Consider the following 22,649-nt stretch of genomic DNA (forward strand, 5'->3'; position numbering starts at 1 on the left):
CCTATTTGGGACGCACCCTTCATTTCCTTCCTATAACTCTCGCCTCCCCCTAATCACAGGTGGCAGGCAGGAAGGGGAAGAGCCAAAGGAAGGCCAAGGGCACTGGGCTGACTCCCCCAGCTTCAGGAGTCACCAGCGGGGCCTAGGTGGGTTTGGAGCCCAGGATCAAAGCATGGCATGCGGCCTCTTCACGGGGGCGCTGCTGCCCAGGCCTGTCTGGGACCCAAGGTCAGAAATGTACGTCAGGCAAGGCTCTGCCAGCCCCAGGTGCCTGGAAGAGTCCTGAGAAAGGGATCTGGAGTCCCAGACCCTCCCCAGGGGAGCACAGCAGGACCGTCCAGAGGTGCTGAGGATCAGGAAAGCACACATATGTTGGGGTAGCAGTGGTGGGTGACTGAGGGTGGCTTGGGTGGTAGGGAGGGGCAGAGCAAGTCTCCAGACCACCGCTGGAAGGTGACCAGTCAAACAGGACACCACCCAAGTCAGGCCACGGCTGGGAACTGACCTGTAACCAAGGAGGACCCTCCCCTCTTTAACTTTCTTTCTTTTTCTTTCTTTCTTTTTTTTTTTTTTTTGAGATAGAGTTTTGCTCTGTTGCCCAGGCTGGAGTGAAGTGGCATGATCTCAGCTTACTGCAACCTCCGCCCCCCAGGTTCAAGCGATTCTCCTGCCTCAGCCTCCCGAGTAGCTGGGATTATAGGCACCTGCCACCACGCCCAGCTAATTTTTGTATTTTTAGTAGAGACGGGGTTTGGTCAACAGGTGGTCTTGAACTCCTGACCTCAGGTGATGCACCTGCCTCAGCTTCCCAAAGTGCTAGGATTACGGGTGTGAGCCACCACGCCTGGCCTACTTTATGTTTTTTCCAGCTCTATTCAGATATAACTCATAACATAAAATTCACCCATTTAAAATATGCAACTCAATGGTTTTTACTATATTCACAAGGTTGCGTAACCGTCACAATTTTAGAACATTTTCATCACCCCAAAAAGAAACCCCATACCCATTAGCAGTCACTCCCTAGTTCCCTCCAACCTCCCCAGCCCCAATCAACCACTAATCTATTTTCTATCTATATGGATTTGTCTATTCTTAACATCCATATAAATTCTTGACATATCATATGTTATGGTCTTTTGTGACTGCTTCTTTCACTTAGCATATAAATATATATAATTTGTTTTAGACAGGATCTTGCTCTGACACTCAGGATTATAGCTCACTGCAGCCTCCAACTCCTGGGCTCAAGTGATTCTCCCATCTCAGCCTCTTGAGCAGCTGGGATTACAGGTGCATGCCACCATGTCCAGCTAATTTTTAAATTTTTTGTAGAGACAGGCTCTCACTATGTTGCCCAGGCTGGTCTTGAACTCCTGGCTTCAAGCAATCCTCCTAAAGGACTGAGATTATAGTTGTGAGTCGCTGCCCTCAGCCAACATACTTTCAAGGTTCATCCATGTCGTAGCATGAATCGCAACTTCATTTATTTTTATTGCCAAGTAATATTCCGTTCTATGGAATATTCATTACATTCTATAGGACATTTCCATTTTATTTGTCATCGGACATTCAGGCTGTTTCCACTCCTGAGCTACTATGAATAATGCTACTAAGCATTCATGTACCAGTTTTTGTGTGAACATAAGTTTCTAATTATCTTGGGTATATACTTAAGGGTATATATAAGGAGGTCCCCAAAGGCCTGTCAGAGGCCCTTTCAGCTTTGCCCATTGGATGAGGTTTCCGAGGACAGGAGGAGGACACTCCTCCTGTCACCCCTCCCTTTGCCAGCAGCTGAGGTCTCCTCCTGCCCAATCCCACCCAATCTCCTTTCTCAGATGAGGACCCAGCATCCTAGTTTCCAGGACTAGTCGACAGGAAACACGCCAAGTGCTAGGAGGGCAGATGGACAGGGTCTCAGCCCCCAAAGATCAAAGGGTCTAGGAGCATTTCACACACACAAGAATTTGAATGAACTGAAAACTTCCTGTTTTATTAGATTAAAAACCTGTACTTTGCTCAGCCAATAACTGGGACACAGTGTCAAAAGAGATTTTCATGCCATTCCTGGGTGTGGGAAATGAAGTTGAAACCCCCAAATTCAGGAAATTACTTGGGGGACAGCAGCAGCCCTCCCAGAGGTGACAGGCCGAGGCCACTAAAACCTTGCTGTCTACTCTGGGCAGCCTCTCTGAACTTCTGGGAGGAGCTCTTCAGATCTAGCTTAGCTCAGGCTCCAGAGATACAGGTGCCCCTCAATCTGGGGGGGGCCTTAGGAACTAATCAATGCAAAAACAGGATCTGAGGGTGGAGCAACAAGAAGATACCCCAGAACAGTGGTCAGTGCTGTGGGAAAGCACACTGGGCTGGAGAAAGGCCACAGGGCAGACTCCCCTCTGAAGGGCCTGGGAACTCAAGGCCCTCCTTCTCTACAGGCCTGCCCTGCCCACCCCCACATGTGTTCTTCCCACTACCTTAGCCCTCTTGGGTGTTTCCCTAGGAAAGTTAATATGGGTGACAAAGTTATGAGACCTTAGTGGCCTCAACCAGTGTACATTTACCTAACACCCACACAGGCACACTTCTGCGTTCCTGGGAAACAAGGACATGTGAGGTGAAACTGCTTGTGAGTCCACTGTTACTAGGCCACTGGGAACACCCACTTGTGCACAAGCATCCCAGGGGCCTTCCCTTTGGCGGGGGTGACTCAGCCCCTACCTGTGAGGGAAATATGACCAAACCCACCAGACCCCAACTCTCACAAGCCAGGTCACCTCGAGCAAGGGCAGAGAAATACCTGGGGGAACCCAGCTGGGCCTCAAAATATTTGTAAGCTTTGTCTGCTTACAGACTCCAGTGCTGGGCAAAAACCATTTGATGGAAGGGAGGTCTGCCCGTTCTGATGTAACCACAGCCACTACACCAAGTGACTCCTCGTAAAACTTGCAGCTACATCATCCTCAAATGGTGCTGAAATATGACAGTCAGGGGTGTGGATGGAACACTTTCTGAAAGGCCTGTCTCCTGGCAACAGACCTGCGCACTGGTTGCTGCTGTGGAAACTGACACCCCAGCCTCATCACCCAGTGTCTCCCCGGAGACTGAGCTACACCAAGCTCTGGCACCTACATCTCCAATCTGGCAGCCCCCTGCCCTGCCTCTTTACAGCCCCTTCTCACACCAACTGGAAGAACTTGGAAAGACAGACTCTACAGATAGATTTTTAAGCTTACAAAAATAAGAGACTCCCCACAAAACTCCAAATCACCAATACATTTATTTGCGGGAGATGAGGTCAAATCTTACCATGAACTTTAAAACTGGGTAGGACTAGAGACACTGATCTGCCCAACCTCTGAGTATTCACAACTGCACCGGTAACCAGATCCTGTATGCGAGGCGTCACCATTAAACAGATGAGCATTAGATGAGGAGGACACATTCTGAGTAGTTGCATGATTTCCCATTCAGAGGCAGGTGCTGCCCTCCTATCAGAAAAGTAGTGTTGAGAAAAACACAGGCAGAGCCTGGCCGTCTGCCTCCTAGCATAGGCCTAAACATGACGGTGGCCATGTGCCAGGGGACCACACCCTATGTACAAAGCAGGAGAATGATGCTCCCAGCTGAGCTGCAGGATGGGCGCTGGGCTGACTGGAGGGGTAGACGGGGTGGGGTCTGACCCCATTAGCCTTTCCCCATCCAACCTGGGTCCCCATAAGCCATTCTCTGGCCGTCTGCACAAGACAGACTGGGCAAATCTGCGAGGTATGGGGATTCTGCCAACTCCCCACCTCGCCTCACCTTCCCTAGGTCTGCCAGGTGACCCAATCCACTGGGTGCAGCCCCACCCCCGCTCAACCCCACATCTGGACAGACACATGGCAAATATGGAACTGAAGCCCGGCTGGGCTGGAGCACATCTGGTTGTTGTTGGGTTGGAGTCGTCTTGCAGGTGTCCCAAGGTGGTCAGGCCTCACCCACGGTGGCCAGGTTGAGACCGTGTTTTTTAGATGATTCAGGTTACTCCAGGGCAAAGCATGATCCTGATGACACCCGGCGGAAAAGCAGGCTGGAGCCTCGGAAGAGCTGGCCCTGGACCAGAAGGCAAAGTAGGGTGAGTGAAAGGGAGGCCATGCTTCCTTGTCCCTCCGAGAGGAAGGCCAGTGTCAGGCAAAGAAGGGTCCAGGAGCTCAAAGACCCAGCTCCGGGGTGGACGGCCTCGGCCTACATCCCTGGAGGGCAGAATCTGCCTGTGTTGAAGCAGAAGGGAGCGGTTCATTTCCCGCCCAGGGGTGTCTTTGGGGCTACTCTGTAGGAGAGCCCGAGAGAGCAGGCTCACTGCCCCTCTCGCTTCAGAGCCCAAGTGGTCTAGGACTCTTTCAATGCTCATAGGGAGGACGAGACACACACTGACCAGGGCCACTGGGAAGAACTGTGGCTCTCCTCCCTGCTTCCCTCCCATCTGTCCTCTTCTCAGCCTTGAGGCCAGTCAGGGCTCTGGCTGCCTCCGGGCCAGTGCCCCATTTCACTGCGAGGCAAAGCAAGGCCAAGGAAAAGGCAAGGTTCTGCCCTTGGCCAGAGCCTGGACCCCTGACTGCTGGGCCCAAGAGCTCCAGCCAGGGAGAGGTAGCTTCGGTACAGAACATGAGAACCCAAGGCTGGTACTGCTGCCACGTCCCCACATGGCCCAGCCCCACCCACAGGCTCTCCTGGGCCCAGGAATGTCCTGCAGGAGGGAGGAGTGGGTTTCCAATGCCAGCCACCCTAACAACCCAGGAACTCAGCTCAACTGGTTACAGACCTCGAATTTTCAGCCCGTGTTACTTGAAGGAGAAGCAGTTCTTGGGCTTTACCACCTGCCACCTGGACCAGAGTTCTCTTATCCTTATCTTAAGAGTCTTTAAGACTCAAAGAAGAAAAGGTCTTGTCTGATGTATAATCTTAAAATGAACCCACACTTAGCCACCTCAAATCCTTTCTGAAATTAGTAAGATGAAAACTTAACTTAAATGCCTTATAGATACCAAGTATCTCCTCACAATATTAGATTCCACAAAACCACTTATCTTTGCATGCAATGAAGCATCCACAAAACCATTTCAGCTGAAGGATGTAGCAAAGAACAGGAAAGGCCTCCTCTGTCCAGTGCCTGCTCACCTGCACACTCAGGTACTTCCAGCAGTGAATCCAGGATTTGAACACCGGGGAGTAGGGGGGCAGCCCGGCTTGCAGCCTGCCCGGGAAGGAGAGTGTAGATGCAGAGAACAGTGGGAGACAGCCAGCCACGGGAAAGCCACTTCAAGAAGGAAGGCCTTCAGGCTACCACCCGTCCACACCCTGACCCCTGACACCACGGTTTACCCCAGGGGATGCTGGGAAATCCCAGCGGATGCCAGGGTGCCTGGCAGGCCAAGCCTACACACAGAGCAGGTGGGAGGGGGCAGAGTGCTGGAAGGGCTCGGTGGGTCTCCCCCACCCCACAGCCTTGGTAGGTAGAGTGGCAAGTAGAGGGGCGCACACCTACCCGCAGTTGTTCACAGCCATGAGGTCGCCAACTAGCAGGAAGGGGTAGGTCAGCATGCTCACTGCAATCTGAAACCCAGAGAGGCCTGAGTGCCAGTGACCCACCCCGGCCCAGGGAGCAGGGGCACACCATGCCAACACGCTGTACCAAGACCTGCCTCCAGCCATTACCAGGGTTGGCCTCCTAGGCCCCACTTGGGTCCGCAAGGCAGTGGGAAGGAAGGGCAGCTGGCACAACTTACCCCCATCACGAACTTGGTATAGCTCCGGATGGCCAGGGCCTGGCTGAACTGAAGAGACAGAAGGGAAGAGCGGTTTGCCACAGGCACCTCAGGATGCAGACTTCAGCAACACATGCCCTCGCCCCACCCTCTGTGCTGAGCTCCTCACAAGCACGCTGCACATGCCTTTCCTGTCAGGCCTCACAGTCACTGCCCAGAGAAGGCCTGGGGGGGCAGAAGCGGGGCAAGTGGACTGAAGGGAGTCCCGAGAAGAAGACCCGGGAAGAGGGATCAGCTGCCGCTGCCTGTGCAACCCCACCGGACTGTGAGCCTCAAGGGCTGAGCCCGTATCTGCCTGATCAACATCCAGGGCTTGGCACGCAGTCGGTGCTAAGACAGCCATGCACCCTGAAACCCAAAGACAAATCCTGGCCTGTGGGGTGAGGTGAGGGCGACTCCAGGCTTATTGCCACCTCCACCTCAGCAAGCTTTTCCCCCTTCAGACCCCAACTCCTCAAATCCTGCTTTGCTGAAGCAAACAGCTCCTAGTGAGGAAAGGTGACTCCCCCACCCTCAGCTTCCTGTGGAGTGGCCATCCCACCAGATCAATGGCCTGGGTCCTTGGTCAGAGATTTGCTCAGATGTCTGCCTGAGTGGCTTTGACAGCTTGGCAGCCTCATCTCGGCCTTTAAGCCACACACAGAAAAGCACTCGAAAAACACTTTAAACCAATCTGTTGACTGCTGTTGTTGCTGATGTAAGCACGGCAGCCTCTGGTCAGACAGGTGCCCACCTAGACGAGACACCACTTAGCTGTGCACTCCTGGCCACCCTTGCTCTGTATGTGACAGCAGCAGCTTACCCACCCCCAAGGCCCCCGAGAAGGGGCAGAACTGCAGGAATGTGCCACCGTGATCGCAGATGGGGTGCGTCTCTATGGAGCCACTTTAATTTGCTTACATTGAAAGGCCAGTGAAGACTCACCTGCCCAGGTCAAGTGGCCAGTCTCCCTGCAAGCAGAGGCTCCCATCTGGGATGGGGCACTCCTCACCACACAGAACAGACATGTACCGCACACACACACACACACACGCTCAACATGACCCCCTTCCCACGCAGGTGATTCTGGCAGACACGTCCCCAGGCCCTCCTAGCCTCCTGGGAGGGAAAGCCACTTCAAGAAGGAATGCCATCCTTCTTGAAGGTGATCCCCACTGTGAGAATGTCTGGACACTGCAATCCCCAGCTATTGCTGCTCCCTACCTCTTATCTTGGTTCAGGCAGAACCAGTCAACCCCTCAGGTACCTGGACGGCCTTCTTCAACAAGTGCTGTGTAGAAGGAACAGGCCTTCCTATGCCTGACCCGACCTGCTGAAAGGTCTATGTATACTAGGCTGTGTAGACCACAGCTAACAAAATAGGAGGGTGTACTGGACTGTACACTTCCTAGCAGATCTGAAAAAACTCAGAGGAATATGCACCCTTGGCCCGGCCAGGGATCTAGTTCCAGCCCTGTCAGTTCCAGCTGAGTCACTCTGGAGAGCCCAGAGTCTCTCCGGAATTTGTGATCTCTGGGTCTCAATTTCTGTATTGGTAAATGGAACATTATACCTGCCCTGTTCCCTTCACAGCTAGGATGCCGTCAGATCAAAGGCCATAATGTTCACAAAAGGGTTTTAAAAAGCAAAAGACGTGATGCAAAGGTCAAAAGGTGATCACTATTAGCTGGTCTATCTTCTGACTTTCTGAGCTCTAGTTGGGTCACTGCCTCGGAGCAGCCTTAGGTAAGCTGGGGTCTGTTTCTAAGGCTGCCCAGGGACAAGCATTCCATTAATTCCTCCCAGGTCTGGGTACTAATCTGGAATCTCGCCTCTCGAGGCCATTCTCCCCTTAGACAAAGATACTCCAGGGACAATGAGAGGTCCTCTCTCACCCTCCGGGCCTGATGCTCAGAATCCCAGAATCCTTGAGTTTGTCCCAGACCCTGGGCATCAGCAGTACACGGAAAGAAGGACAAGTCCTTGTTCCAACCAACCTGGGAACCTGGATTCTGGTCGTTTCCCAGCCCCCCTGGGGTGTCACTCACGCTGTCATCCACCAGGTAGGCATTGATGAAGTGGGCCAGCAGGTTACAGCCCCACAAGAAAACCACATCGCCCAGGAGGTGAGGGATTAATCCACTAAAAAACAAGGTAAGCAGAGATGAGCAGGAGAGGGAGAGGGGCAGTTCCTGGGGACTCCACACCCAGGAAGCAGGCAGGGATGTTCCAAGCTCAAAATCTTAGCATATCCAATGGCACAGCCTTAGAAAGGAGGCCTGCAGGGGCCAGCAGCTATGCACACTGGGAAGGTGCCCCTTTTCCCATGGGGAGGTGTTCTATGCCGCTCTGGATGCCACACATTAGTTAACAGTCTCAAGCAGTTTTCAAACCACAGAAGCCAGGGATCAAGATGTGAATACTGCCAAATTTGGAACTTCCAGATGCAGATAATAAGAGTGCCGACGTGTTGGTAATTTTCTCCTGGCCTCTTTACCTAACCAACTCTCAGAACACACACTGCTCAATGCATCTGTTCTCTTCGTCCCTGAAAATATTCTATCAAAAAAATTCTATGCAAGCATTTACAAGGAGGGCTAACTTTTTAAGTGATGGCCTTTAGGATAAACAGCTCTAGAAACTGCTAAGTAAGGTTCCCCAAGATGCAGTGCTGAGGGCAAAAGGCCAGCTTGAGGTCAGTGGGTCCCATGTGCCTCTTGTGTTTTTTACAATGTGTTTGCTGGTTTAGGTACAGAGTGCCCTGGGAGCCTCTCCAGGAGAAGGATGGCTGTCTCCTGGGAGGAGAAGCAGAATTATTGTTTTTGAATTAAAAAAAAAAATCTTGCCGGGCGCGGTGGCTCACGCTTGTAATCCCAGCACTTTGGGAGGCCGAGGCGGGCGGATCACGAGGTCAGGAGGTCGAGACCACGGTGAAACCCCGTCTCTACTAAAAATACAAAAAATTAGCCGGGCGTGGTGGCGGGCGCCTGTAGTCCCAGCTACTCAGAGAGGCTGAGGCAGGAGAATGGTGTGAACCCGGGAGGCGGAGCTTGCAGTGAGCCGAGATCGCGCCACTGCTCTCCAGCCTCGGTGATAGAGCAAGACTCCCTCTCAAAAAAAAAAAAAAAAAAAATCTTACAAAATATTTGAAAAACTCAAAAGAACATATGTGATACATGTATGAAGAGTATTAATAAAAGGAACCTCTGTGAATGCAATTTCTAATCTTGTCGTCCCTGCCTGTGCTCAGATTGACCTCGTGCTATACCCTTTGGTGCCTTCTATACACTGTAACATGTATGAGTATCACCTGTTCCAAAATCACATGGGGAGAAAGAACCCAAAGAGTAGGCATCTGTTGTGCAGGAATCCTATTCACACACCAGAAGAGAACTACGCAGTGTGAAAAATGCCAGAGGTGGTCACGTGCAGTGTTTCAAGATGGGTGGCTGTTTCTGTAGAGCAGCCATTGGCCGGGGTCCAGGGGCTGCCCCTTCGGCAGGGCACATGGTCCCTGAGGGCCACAGATGCCCTGCACTTTGTCACCTCACATCCAAGTTACTTCACCTCTAAAGAAAGCGCATACTGAAAAGACTATGTTCAGAAAGAATAAAGCACAGACAGAACCCAGAAACCAGGCTTGAGGAGTTGTTTTTTGACTTGCCGTTTTAAGGCCTAGGCGGTGACATACATGCTGATAGGTATGTCACAAAGGTTGGTTTGTTACCAGGTACATGTGCAAATATATGTATGTATACTTATACATACATATATGTGTGTGTATGAATATAAATCAGAGTTTCTCAACCTTGGCACTATTGACATTTTGGGTTGAATAATTTTTTTTTTCCCCCAAGAGACAGGGTCTCACTCTATCACCCAGGCTGGAGTGCAGTGGTGCAATCACAGCTCACTGCAGTCTCCAACTCCTGGGCTCAAGCCATCCTCCACCTCAGCCTCCTGGGTAGCTAGGACTACAGGTGTGTGCCGCCACGCCCAGCTAATTTTTAAAAACATTTTTGTAGAGACAGAAGTCTCACTATGTTGCTCAGGCTGGTCTTGAACTCCCGGCCTCAAGTAATCTTCCCACCTCGGTCTCCTGACAGCTGCAGAAACCACCGAGACTAATCCCAAGTAACTGGGATCACAGATGCAAGCAACGACACCTGGCTGAGTAAGTCTTTGTTGCGGGGCTGTCCTGTGTACTGTAGGATGTTTAGTGGCGTCTCTGGCCTTTACCCACTAGATGCCAGTTGTGACAACCACAAGATGTCTCCAGACACTGCCGATGTTCCCTGGGGAGCAAAATCACCTCCTGCTGAGAACTGTATATATATTTATTATATACACATACATGCACCTACAAGTAGTCATTAATTGGTTAAACAAGGGGCCATAAATAAAAAACATCTCACAAACTGGAAAACCACGATATAAAGACTTCTTATGAATCATACGGAGCCCTGTATCTAGTACAGCGGATACTGCTGTATACCATGTATCTAACACGTTTGTGACATACTTATCAGCATGTATGTCACTGCCTAGACCTTAAAACGGCAAATCAAAACACAACTCAACAAGCCTGGCTTCTGGGTTCTGTCTGCACTTTACTCTTTCTGAACGTAGTCTTTTCAGCATGTGCCTTCTTTAGAGGTGAAGTAAACTGGATGTGACGTGACGAAGTGCAGGGTGTCTGCGGCCCTCGGAGACCATGTGCCCTGCCAAAGGAGCAGGTCCTGGGTCCTGGCCGATGGATGCTCTACAGAAAGAACCACTTAGCAGGACAAGATTTTCTGACTTTTCAAGAGATGCCAGAAATGTGGATTTTTGTGCAACATCTTAAATGTTAACGTCAACAACTAATTTGTCGGAAAAGCAAATGTCAAACAGCATCCACTGGCTGTGGTCAGCCTGTGCGCTTCCAGAGCTCCACCCTCAGTCCAAGTCAGATTTTCAGTCATGTTTGAGCAGTGAGACCAAGGACTATGCAGTGACTCAGCTCATGAAGACCAGCCCCACACCCACCACAACTGGATGAGGCCCAGTGGGGCTGGTCAGTTCATCTCCCCCATGTACTAGACACACAGTTCCACTTTTACATGAGCCATGGCCTGAAAAGGGCTAAGCAGCTTGGACACGCTATGGAGCTCTAGAGAGCTGGCTGCAGCACTCAGGCTAGGGCAGGGCCATGTAGTTAGGTCCCAGGCCAGCAGCTATGGTCTGAGAGGTTGAGGACACACCTGTTAGCAGAGCCATGCCCGTGGCCAGTTATGGGGTGTATAAACTCACGTACACAAAGAATCCCAGCAGCCCTTCCTCTTTGAAAATCTTCCCAATGGAGCTCAGCACACCACTGTGAAGAAGGCAAGACAGAGATACAGGGTCATGCAGTCGCCAACTAGAAGCCCACCCGTTGGTGTGGGGCTGAGCCCACCCGCTCTGCTCAGATCCAGCCAGTCCTGGCAGGGATGGGGAGGAATCCTACCAGGAAGAACCAAGTAGAAAGGCACAAAGAGTGCTTGTTTGGGGTGAGGAGGAGTTTACACAGTTCACGGAGACCGGAGAAGCCCAACCACCCACAGGAGCAGCCCACTAGCAGTCCTGTACTGGCGTTTCCTGTGAGATGGGCGTTTAGGAATACATCTCCCGACTTGGGCCACTGCTGCAGAGGTGGCAGGCCCTTCTCTTACCTGGCCCTCACACTTATCTCTGGTTAAACAACCCTCCAGCAGAGGAGCCCACAGGCCTGTCCAAGAGAGTAAGAGTAGGAGGGAGCAGTGAGCAAAGAGAAGTACTTTCCCAGAGGGCAGAGAAAGAATACAGGGCCCTGCAGGAGGAGGCACTGGAACCAGCCTAGGAGAAGACATCTGGCACTCCTCAGCAGGAAGCCGGGGACTCATGCCCTGGCCACTGCACCCTGTTAGAGATGAGAGGACAGGCTGGACGAGGAGGGACGGGGGGGCTGGACGGGGGACAGGCTGGACGGGGGGGGGACGGGGGGGCGGGGGGGGGGGGAGGGGCGGGGGGGCTGGACGAGGGGACAGGCTGGACGAGGGGACAGGCTGGACGAGGGGACAGGCTGGACGAGGGGACAGGCTGGACGAGGGACGGCTGGACGAGGGACAGGCTGGACGAGGGGGACGGGCTGGACGAGGGGACGGGCTGGACGAGGGGACGGGCTGGACGAGGGGACGGGCTGGACGAGGGGACGGGCTGGACGAGGGGACGGGCTGGACGAGGGGACGGGCTGGGATGGGAGGACAGGCTGTGGGTTCTTGGGTGTGAAATGCCAAGGAAGCTCAATAACAACCTTTGTGCCCTGTGGCTGGAAATGGAAACTGGCTTGTCCTGAATGGGGGCTGTGCAAAGCCCAGATGGAAGGGGCAACCTAACAGAGGGAGCCAGTGGAAGGCAAAGCCCTGGGTGGCCCTGGTCCCACATCATCCCAGCCCTGCCAGGCCCGGCCCCACCACTCAGAACAGTGGTGGCCAGATTATACCCTCTTGGTCTCAACTACCAACCTCATACTCAGTCTAGGGGAATGGGCCAATTTCCCATTAATGACCCCAAAATGAGGCACCACGGCAGCTGAGCTTCCTGGGGTGGTGGCCCCGCAGGACAGCTGCAAAAAACACTGACCCCAGGAAATGAGAATCTTAAGAGAGGAAGGGGGCAAACCAGGTGTGTCCTTCTGCCACACGCCTCCAGGGTCCACCTCTGTGTCAACACATATGCCCCTGGCACCTGCCCAGGGCTGCACGCAGCAGATCCAGGTGAGGGTCTGGTACACAACGGAAGGGATGAGCCCCAAGCCCATGAGGTGGATGGCTTCTCCATAGGGGATAAAAAGAGCTATCGGCCTATGACGGCCAGAAAAATCATTAGAGCATTACCTCAGGAGTCCAAGAGGAGACCCCAGCTCAGTCCTAAGTGGCAGAATCAGCTCTGGGGCCAGAAATCCTAATCCAAGCTGACTACAATCCCACTCACCCCTCTGCAAAGGCATCTAGGCTCATCTAGGGCTGCCCTGGCTAAGAGACGGAGAAAAGAAAATGCCCCTGGACAGACTATGGAAGCCACTGCCACATTCCTCAGAAGCCAGGCGGCAGGCTGAACTCACACAGGACTAGGGCAGAAAAGGTGCAGCAACCAACCCCAGCACAGCCTGCCCTGGCAGACTCTGAAAGGGTAACAGGGCCACTCTGCCAGTCCCAGGAGTTACCCACCTGTACTTGGCCTCCCGTCCCACAAACTGGACCATGCAGCGCATTGAGATGACTGAGGAAAAAGAAAACACACACAGGTGATGTGGTGGGCCAGACCTCATAATGCTCCAGCCACTGGGTGCCAGGTGCAGAGTGGCCACTGAACAACGTGGCCTATTCAGAGAGGAGGAAAGGAGGAGGGCCTCTGGGATTCCCTGTCACACCCCATGACCACAGCATCCCATTTCTACTGCCTGGGAAGAGCCCCACCTCCCTTTGGAAAGAATTCCAATCTCTCCTCAGTGGGGTGGGTTCCAGTAGATATTCCCTCAACCCCACTACCACTTCCCAACCGGTCTACGGCTGTCTGTCTACAGTCCACGAGAGGGCGCCCCTCACCCCACGCCCCTGACCCAGGCTTAGATACAGTCTCGGGGGAAGCGGGGCGGCTTACCATGCAGGGGGTGGGCCAACATGCGGGACACACACTGCATCATCATCTCGTAGGAGGTCTGGAAGAGAGCATGGGGTGGGGACTCGCCACCCTCGGCCTGTCTCTGGAACTGGCCCTCGAGGGGAGCTACAAGTGCTCAGGAGGGAGAAACCTGTCCCAGGCACTGCACATGGGGTCGGTCTGCCAAGGATGGCTCCACCTGTTGCCCACTCCCCAGTCCCCCAGCCAGGAGTGCTGCCGGGTCCCAGGCTAGGCCCGACAATGGCTGAGAAGGCTTTCCCGGGTTCCCTGCACATCCGGGCCAGGGCTTCTTCCCTTTACCATCCCACCCACGCATGCACAAGGACCCAACTCTTCGACTTGTCAATGACTCGCCCCACTTGGGGGTGAGAAATCATCAGGCTCCCCTCCACGCGCCTCTCCCTCTCGGACTCTCAACACCCACCTCCTTCACAACTTTCTTCAGGGAAGTCTTCATATCATCCTTGTTGGAAACCTGCTCAATCTCATCTGGAGGGAAAACCTGAAACAGAGAAGAGAAAGAACCAAGTTCAGCTACGCCTCTTCCGTGGAACTCTTCGGGGACTCGGGCGGCAGGACCCAGCTCCGAATATTTCCTCTGCAGTGTCTATTGGCTGGGCCCACCTCAGGTAACCTCCAGGTCTGGAGCTGGGGGGAAAAAGAAAGCCACCATCTGGTGTCACAGCTGTGGGAAAGCAGAACTGTGGGGTGGAAGCTCCCCCATGGGGCTGGAGTGAAGCCCCCAGTGGTCTGGGAAGAAGGAGGCAAGACCAGGGTAACTGGCCGCTGCAGGGGTGGCTGGGAGTATGAGGAAACCTTGGGCAAGTGTTCCTGGCTTTCTGTGGGCTCACCTTCTTCATGCTACCCCGAGTCACAGTAGAGAGGGCGTTGGACATCAGCCGGGGACTCAGGCCTCGGAACAGCCCTATCTTACCATCCACTTGCACGATGTACTTGGCTGTAAGAAAACAGAGGTGGCAGAGGAGTCACGCCCAGTTCAGGGGCACCCACTCCTGGGTCACACACACTCAGACCAGGCTCAGCTTGTCCTTCCGGTAACTGCTGACTACAGGCACAGAAGGGAACATCTGTCCAGGACCTGGAAGCAGTCAGGCCCTAACCCCCAAATGTCTTCTAGCCCATTTCTTTTAGTAAAAGCCTCAAAATGTATTTCTGACAAACAAGTTCATACATTTCCTTCCCTCCTTCCTTCCTTCCCTCCCTCCCTCCATCCTTTATTTATTATTTTTTTTTGTTTTGTTTTAAAAACTCTACTTGGCAAACTCAGCCGTGATTTCTCAACTCAGCAACTTAAATGCTGCAATACAGAAAACAGTTCTGTTGCTTAAAAGTTATGTTTTTCTTGAGGAAAAGAAAATAGGAAAAACAGAGAAACTGCCCGCAGGGAATGATGAAGTCTGCAATCTAAAGGAGGGAGAAAGGAAAAGGAAGGGTTCCAGAAGATAGGCTCAAGAATGTCCCCTGCACACGCCACGGCCAGGGCAGTCTCCACCCTGTTACTGTGCTACACCCAGGATACCACCCGGCATGTGTTGGCATTTATTAGTCAAGGGAAAAACAAGTCTATGGAGAAGTAACTAAAACAGAAGCACCAATGAACAATTCCACAGAATAAACTTAAACGTTACAGAAGCTAGACCCTACCTGTGTGCGTCCGTGTTTCTTTCACTAGGGTCTATCTTTCTAAGGATACGATTCATTGTCTTCTATCAACATTTTAAACATGTTCTAAATGGCAGGGTGGTATTTTTATAAACCTGTGCATCTGGAAGCTAGCAGAACATTCTCTCAGACAGCATGCTCCCCCTTTTAGACCATGACTTTAGCTCTCTGGCACCGCACAGAGGCAGGAAGAAGCAAATACGCCTTTTGCTCCTCCGCAGATGTTTGCCAGCCCAGGAATTCAATGTCACAGCTAGCATGGGTTTTTCATGAGGCTGAGAACACCTGTTACCTCTATATGTGATTGCCTGAGATAAGGGTGGGCTGGAAAGAGAGGAGGAGGAGGGGAGGGGATGCTGGGTGACTTGGCAAGGAGCCCTACTTCACAGAGTGAACAGGCAGAAGGAAAATCTGCTTCGGGGGAGGGTGGATCCTAGTGAGGAGAGGGAGCTCAGGACCTGTGTGTGTGATCCTGAGCAAAACATCTACCCTCTTCCATCCGCCCACCTGTAAAAAAAAAAAAAAAAGGAATAAGGACCATCATTTCTCTCCACTTCCGAGAGAACTGAGTAACCAGTGAGGGCGGAGGGAGGTGTGCTGAAATGCCTGCAGGGGCCTCTGTGGGTCCCAAGGCCTCAGGCTGGCCAGGGCCTCCCTCATTCTGGGTCTTTCTGCAGTGCCAGGAAACCCTCTGGGAAGTTCTTTCTTCTACACCAGAGAATGTCATGACAGCTGCAGTACTTTCAGCCACGACAAGTAGAGGAGCAGACACTGTCCACACTGTGCCAGAGAGCCAAATGGCGGGTCCCCTCCCTGACCCCAGTGTCCGGAGATCCCCAACAGACATCTGCTCACACCTAGATTAAAGCTACATTTATATAAACCAGGCTGGGGGCACACCTGAGAACTCTGCCCATCCTCACAAGAGGCGGTTAAGATGGGGGTCAAGTTCCCTCTGCTCTAAGTCCTTTTGGGAATAGCTGTGTCACATGAATAGAGATGATCTGGGCTCTAACCTCGCCTCTCAGAACACAGCATGTGCAACCAGATCCAGAAAGAGCCCCGTGCAGGGCCGCAGCCGTCTGCCCTGGCTGCCTTACCTCTCTGTATACTGCCTCACAATGGTGGGGTGCCTTCCTACTTCTGTCATCCCCCCCTCCACTATGCTGACAATTTTTAAGTAAAAAACAACACAAACACATTTCCTCCCAAGATGACACATTCCTCCTGGCCCTAGACTCTGCACTCAACAACACAGGGACAAAACTGGAAGAGAAATACGACACCCAATTCTGCCAACAGCATGTGAAATGGAAAAGGTAACACAGAGGCTAAGCTCCAAGTTACTCAACAGAAAGATTGACTCTGGAGAACATTCTAGACAACCAAACAGGTAACAGCAGAGGTGCAGGAAACTTGAGGGGATTTGTCTGGAATGGAACTCCAGCTGTGAACACAGAGAGAAAGGGCACATTTAAAGAAGGCCTTCATCATGGTCATCTGGTGAGAGTAGGGACTGGGAGAGGGACAGTGAGGATGAACATGAGAAGGCCTTGGCCAGCCGGCACCAGTGGGCCAGGGGACGGGCAACAGAGGCAGCAAGGTGGGCTTCTTGCTGCCAGATGGGGAGCTTGCAGGAAGGTCTGGGCAGGAGAAGCTGACCTTACTTTGCAGACAAGGAGTGCAGCCGGGCCACAGCAGGTAAGTGGCCCGTCCATGCTCACGCAGCACACAGAAGTGAAGCTGCAATTCACTGCACACCATTCTGTAACCAACAGATGGAGACACGAGAGTGAGTGAGCACCACTCACTGCCTGAGGAATGCAGGGAAAACAAGACACCCAGGTGGGTTGAAAGAAAAGAACTCAGGAGGAGTCCCACAGGCCTCCTGCTGGAGTGGCAGGGCCAGGCTGCTCACAGGGCAAAAGGAAATCACCCCCACGCATGTTCCAGGCACAACCCGGGGCAGCAGAAATAACAGGGACCAGTGTCCTGGATTGGCCCCTCTCTGAGGCACCTGTGTCTGTCCCCTCCTGCTGTCTGGGCTGGCAGCTGGCAGCTATGGGTGGAGGAGCTGGACCAAAGGTGTATGGTTCACCTGCTCCCACCCCAACACCATGTCCTCTCTGTACACGCTTAGACCCCCACCTCCGTGCCAGCTCGACTCTGCGTGCCATGCTGCGCAGTGGGTTCCCCGGGGCCAGCTGGTCCTGCTCCCCACTTGAGGCCTCTTTTCTGTTGGTGTGGGCTTTCCTGCTTGGGAGGCACTCACCGTAGGTGAAGAAGCTCGGCAGATAGAGGACCTTCCTCCCCAGCACATTGGTCCCAAGGGTGGGGGGCATCGGCTCATGACCCACCTTCAGAATTAACAAAGACAAAGGGACGCTCAGAGTCTCGTGGTGATTCAGCCTCACCACCTCTCCTCACACCTCCTTTTCCCTTTGCTTAACTCTTCTCCCACAAATTCTAATGTGGCTCTTGTTCATGTTTTCCCCATCAAAACATACCAGAAAGCTCGTCAGTGTCTCTAACCATTGGCAGCACATAAACCCCCAATGAACAGAAATGACTGGTCCCAGATACTGTCCAACCACAATCCAAGTCACACCCACACCCCAACATTCTTACATTCAAATCCCAGATATTCCCAGTAGAGAAACCTCCATTTGTATGTACTTCAAACCCTACTCCCATCTCAGAACAAATCTGTTATTCTCATCTCCAGATGAAAAACTTCATTCCAACCTCAATTCCAAATGTGGCAATAAGAAAATACATCATACCCAAAACTCAGCCAGGTCAGCCATTAAGTCATCCATTCCAAGGTGCACCCCAAACTCAAATTTCTTACCAAGTCTACTGCAGTCACCTCCACGTCTATTCCTCCCATTCCCAGGCTTAGCAAACTGTTACCTCAAATTCCAGCTGCTCCGCAAACATATCCTTAGCTGCGTTCTCACCTCAATCACCCTACATCCCTGTGACAAAACGACCCCCTCATTTCTGTAGGGCTATGATAGTTCTTGCTGTACAGATGCTTCTTATATCTGAAATATTTATTTATTTATTTATTTATTTTTGAGATGGAGTTTCACTCTTGTCACCCAGGCTGGAGTGCAATGGCGTGCTCTCAGCTCACCGCAACCTCCACCTCCCGGGTTCAAGTGATTCTCCTGCCTCAGCCTCCTGAGTAGCTGGGAATACAGGCACCCGCCACCATACCCGGCTACTTTTTTGTATTTTTAGTAGAGACGGGGTTTCTCCATGTTGGTCAGGCTGGTCTCGAACTCCCGACCTCAAGTGATCCACCCGCCTCAGCCTCCCAAAGTGCTGGGATTACAGGCGTGAGCCACTGCACCCAGCCTGAAATATTTATTAAACCCGTGGGTGGGTGAAGGACCATCCATATCCACATAAGGAGCAGGAAGTCTCTGTCGAGGGGTGAGAGCCCCTGCTGCCAGGGAGGAGGCAAGGTGCCAAGGAGACCAGCACCTAGGTGGAGGGCGAGAAGGCCCCTTCCTCCCTTGGCAAGGGGCCAGGATACCAGCCCTGTGCCCTCTAAGCAGGCCAGCTGGGCCCATGGACCAGAGCGATTCCTCTGACATGTGGGAGAGGATTTGGCCGGCAGCTGCAGGAGGCGGTGGAAGTGGCAGGTTAGAAGCGCTACCTTGTAAACTGGATTAGGTGCTTCCAGTGCTTTTTGGGATCAACCCTGTCCCCTTTTGCCTTTACAAAGCAAGTGCTTTTGAAAGTTCAGGCTATCTCCTAGGAATCTGATTCTGAGACGCCTAACAGATTAATGACTGTAAATTTAAAAACTCCTCTATGATGGGGACTGTCTTTAAAAGAAAAAAATTTTGACCCAGTGGAGCAAAGGAGGAAAGGGGTGAGTCAGCTGACCCAGTCAGTGAGTACTTCCCTTCTAGACCTTTTCCCTTCTGGGTTAAAAGCTCCAAGGTTGTTCTGAATTAAGTTTTGTCTTGATCTGTGTTCTCTTAAATACAGGTGGTATTCCTTTATTCCTCCACTCCAAATCGCCGCCACTGCTCTTTTGCTGTCCTTACCCAGTTTAGTCAACACTATTTGGGAGTCCCACTGACCCCAACTTCATACTTAAATTTGTAACGTTATCCCGTATCCCCGTGGCCCCCAAATCTGTGGAATCTATTTTCTTAACTTCTATTGGATTATCATAGGCACACTGGCTGTATCTCACCCCCATTCCTCCCGCCTTCAAGTTTTAATTATTTGTTCCCAAGTCATTAAACCCAATTTCATCCTCAAATCTGTTAACCCAGTCCTAACTACGGCAAATGTTGTGGCCCTATATCAGATACCAGCAGGGACAGTCTGTCATTTTAAAATCTCCAACTCCCAAACCTGACAGCCACATGCCCTGATCTAAGGCACTGCATTCTTATGCACCTAATCTAGACAATCCCCAAATCTGTCACTCCACTCCTGACACCCCCACTCCCAGTAATTTGCCTTTCTGCAAGTTATACTCTGATTCCCAAACTATACCCATTGAAGATCTTACCCTAATATATGTTACACTCAACACCAGCTGGGTTCAAATCAGACAGGCACCTCTGGTCCTTCAACAGGGCTCATCCATCCTTACCTGCCCACCATCTAGTTCTTCTCATGCTTTGGTGTCCTTCATTCCCCCATTCCCTTCTCCCGAACCACCCTCATTTCAATGTTCTTTCAAACCAGATCCGCCATCATCCAAATGATAAAGCCACCTCTTCATTTCCCTCACATTGAGCCCTTGTGCTAGAGTATCCTTCACTCCACAGACTCTCCCACCTGTGCCCTAAAATCCTAGCCCTCACTCAGTCTCATTCCATCCGCTTCCAGAACCCGCATTTCTCAGGTCTCACCAGTTCCAAAGCACCAATTTATCTCCCAAACTTCGAGTTCAACTGCTGTAAATACAATCTTAACCCTGTAAGACAGCCCTCATTCCCAAATCACAACCAAACGCCAGTCTTGTCTACACCTTCCGCCATCAACAATTTTCAAATCTGTCACAATTTGGAGTCAGGCACCTTGATGCCCCTGACTGAATCTCCTCATTCCTTGTCATATTCCTGGTCACACCCACAAATCTATTACCATTCCTCGGATCCCAGATTTCAATTACTCTCATTCTCAAGGCCTTCTCATTCCAGCTGTATTTTGCATTCTCTCGGTTCAATTACAGAGATGGTAAAATCTGACACCCACCTGCCTCAACTCAAATCTTGGATGAGTCTCCAATTCAATTTTTACCTTCCTCTCCCCATGCTTCTTAACTGGAAAATTCTGGCCCAATGACCCCCATCAAAACTGTACCCATCCCAGCCATACCCACCTAATTCTCACACCTCCACACGCCCTTCATTCCAGCTCATTCCTCTCAAGCAGCACACTTCATCTGTACCGCATTGCCGGCCACCACCAAATCTGCCAAGTGCCCATGGATTCCTCTGTTCCAGAGACATCCCTACCTCGGTCTCAATTTCTGGTAGTCCCTACCTATCCTGCCACCTATGTCTCCACTGTCCCTTCTGCCCAATTTCAATATTCCCGTGCCCCTTCTCCTCATCTGCCCAGATACAAGCACTGTGATTCCCCTCTCTGACCCCAACTATGACTTCCATTTCCTCCTCCAAACGCGTCATCCCCCTTCCCCGCTTAAAGCCTCCTCCTAGCTCCCCTCTCTAGACAAATCGCTGCCACTCCCCTCCCCCAATGCTGGCCCTATCTATTCCCCTCCCCCCATACGCGTCACCCTGTCCCTTCCTCCTACCAAATCTGTCGTCGCCATCAAATCCAGAGCCCCCATCTCCGGTAAACCGATAGCATTCTCCTGCAAGTCTTTGCCTTCGCACTCTCCCACCAAATTAAATCACAATGAAACCCAAGACCTCCGTCTTCTCTGTCCACCCCCGCCCCGTTCCCCTCTACCCCAATTATGTGCTCCTCACTCTCTAAACACTTTGCCTGGCCCCCAACCTTCCTGCCCATCTCTTCACCCAAACTTCTCGCCCCTCCCCCAAGTCTATTGCTTCTTCCCTCGCTCCAAATTAGCTCCCTTCCCTATCCCAAGTCCATCGTCCCCACTCCTTTATCTCCCAAATATGTTTTTCCAGCCCATCGCTCCCCCTTGGCACCCCCCCAAATCGCTTGTTCCTTCCACCCTCTCCCAAATCTGTTATTACTCTAACCCCTTCGTCTCCTTTTTGTATCCTAAAACTCGTGACCCCTGCGTTCCCAACGCTTCCCTCCCCTCCCACCCACTTCGGTCCCCCAAACCCGCCGTCCCCACCCCTCTCCCCAAATCCGTCGCCATTGACTCCCCGCCCCAATCCTCCAAATCCTGGCCTGTCACCTTCACATCCGCCTCCCATTTCCCTACGGCGCCTCTGGTCCCCCACCTGGATGAGCAGCTTCACGTAGAGAAGGGGATGGCTGAGCGCCGTCACGCCGGCGCCCAGTGCCACGAAAAGAGCCTCCGTCGTCGGGGCGTTGTCCCCAGACCCCAGGCCCCCTGACCCGCCGTCCATCCTGCGGGCCGAGGGCTGAGCCGCAGGCCGAGGGTGGCGAGGATGTGCGCGGTGCGCGGGCGGTGGATCGCGAGCTCGAGCCTCGACCCCCGCCGCCGCTCCGCCGCGAGCTCCGGCTCCAGCTCCGGCTCCCGCCATCCCCGCGGCACCGCCGCGAGCCCAGGGCGCCACTTCCGGGTCCAGAGCTCCCATGGCGCACGGCGGCGAGGTCACTCTCCGTCACGTGACGGAGGCCACGCCCCCTCGCCGGCTTCAGGGGGCGTGGCCAGGGCGCACCACTCCAGGCCGCGGGGGGAGCTCGGGAGCGTGGCGCGGCGGGTGGGACACGCCTGATGTGGCCCTGGGCCGGGTGGAGGCCTAGCAGGACACTGGGCTGCGGGCCGGGGGTCAATGGTGGCGGGCAGCCGGGGCCCCGGGCTCGGGAGCTGTGGCGGCTGCCTCAGGCCGGGGCGCTCCCCCGGGAGGACCAGAGCACGCGGGGGCGGGGTTCGGCGCCTCTGGCTGCTAGACGTCCCCAGTATGGTCTGAGGCGCTTCCAAGCCCCCTCCCTGCCTTCGGGAGTTTTCTCTGCAGTTCTCTGCCCGCCCCTTTGCGGCCCAGATCCCAGTCGCCGCGGCCTGCGTGGAACTCTGCGCGAGCTGAATCTCCTGCTGCAGGGCGAGCCCCGACCCCGAGCCCGATCCCCTCTGCGGTCCCAGCCTCTTTGTCGGATCCCATTTCCCATCTCCTCTGCCAGGAATGCTCTCCCCACCAGAGCAAATCCAGATGTCCCCTCGGCGACTGTGGGCACCCTCCCCAGCTGTGGAGCCTTCGCACGCCTTCCTCAGAGTCCGTAGTTGTAAAATTTGTTTTGCTCTAAAGTATTTGAGTGCCTCCCTCACTAGATCCTGAGGGTTTTAGTGAGTCCCTCAGTGTGAGCACACGCAGGCACTGCTGGGCGCCT

General features: G+C 53.0%; 1 protein-coding gene across 2 annotated transcripts; it reads right to left on the reverse strand.

Moving 5' to 3' along the window:
* Positions 1-3,261: 3,261 nt before the first annotated feature.
* Positions 3,262-22,277, reverse strand: MTCH1 (mitochondrial carrier 1). 2 transcript variants are annotated; one of them, XM_003276905.4, is made up of 12 exons: positions 21,578-22,277; positions 17,425-17,509; positions 14,321-14,427; positions 13,894-13,971; positions 13,449-13,506; positions 13,016-13,067; positions 11,083-11,142; positions 7,835-7,928; positions 5,769-5,816; positions 5,528-5,595; positions 5,161-5,236; positions 3,262-4,095 (listed from the first exon to the last, which is right to left on the reverse strand). In XM_003276905.4, exons 1-12 carry the CDS (start codon positions 21,896-21,898, stop codon positions 4,024-4,026), a joined length of 1,119 nt encoding a protein of 372 aa, XP_003276953.1. In that variant the 5' UTR covers positions 21,899-22,277; the 3' UTR covers positions 3,262-4,023. The 2 variants fall into 2 exon arrangements, with proteins under 2 accessions (XP_003276953.1, XP_003276954.1); XM_003276906.4 differs by having other exon boundaries at positions 7,784-7,928.
* Positions 22,278-22,649: the final 372 nt, after the last annotated feature.

The sequence above is a fragment of the Nomascus leucogenys genome, chromosome 17 (genome assembly GCF_006542625.1).
Source record: "Nomascus leucogenys isolate Asia chromosome 17, Asia_NLE_v1, whole genome shotgun sequence".
NCBI classification, from domain to species: domain Eukaryota; kingdom Metazoa; phylum Chordata; class Mammalia; order Primates; family Hylobatidae; genus Nomascus; species Nomascus leucogenys.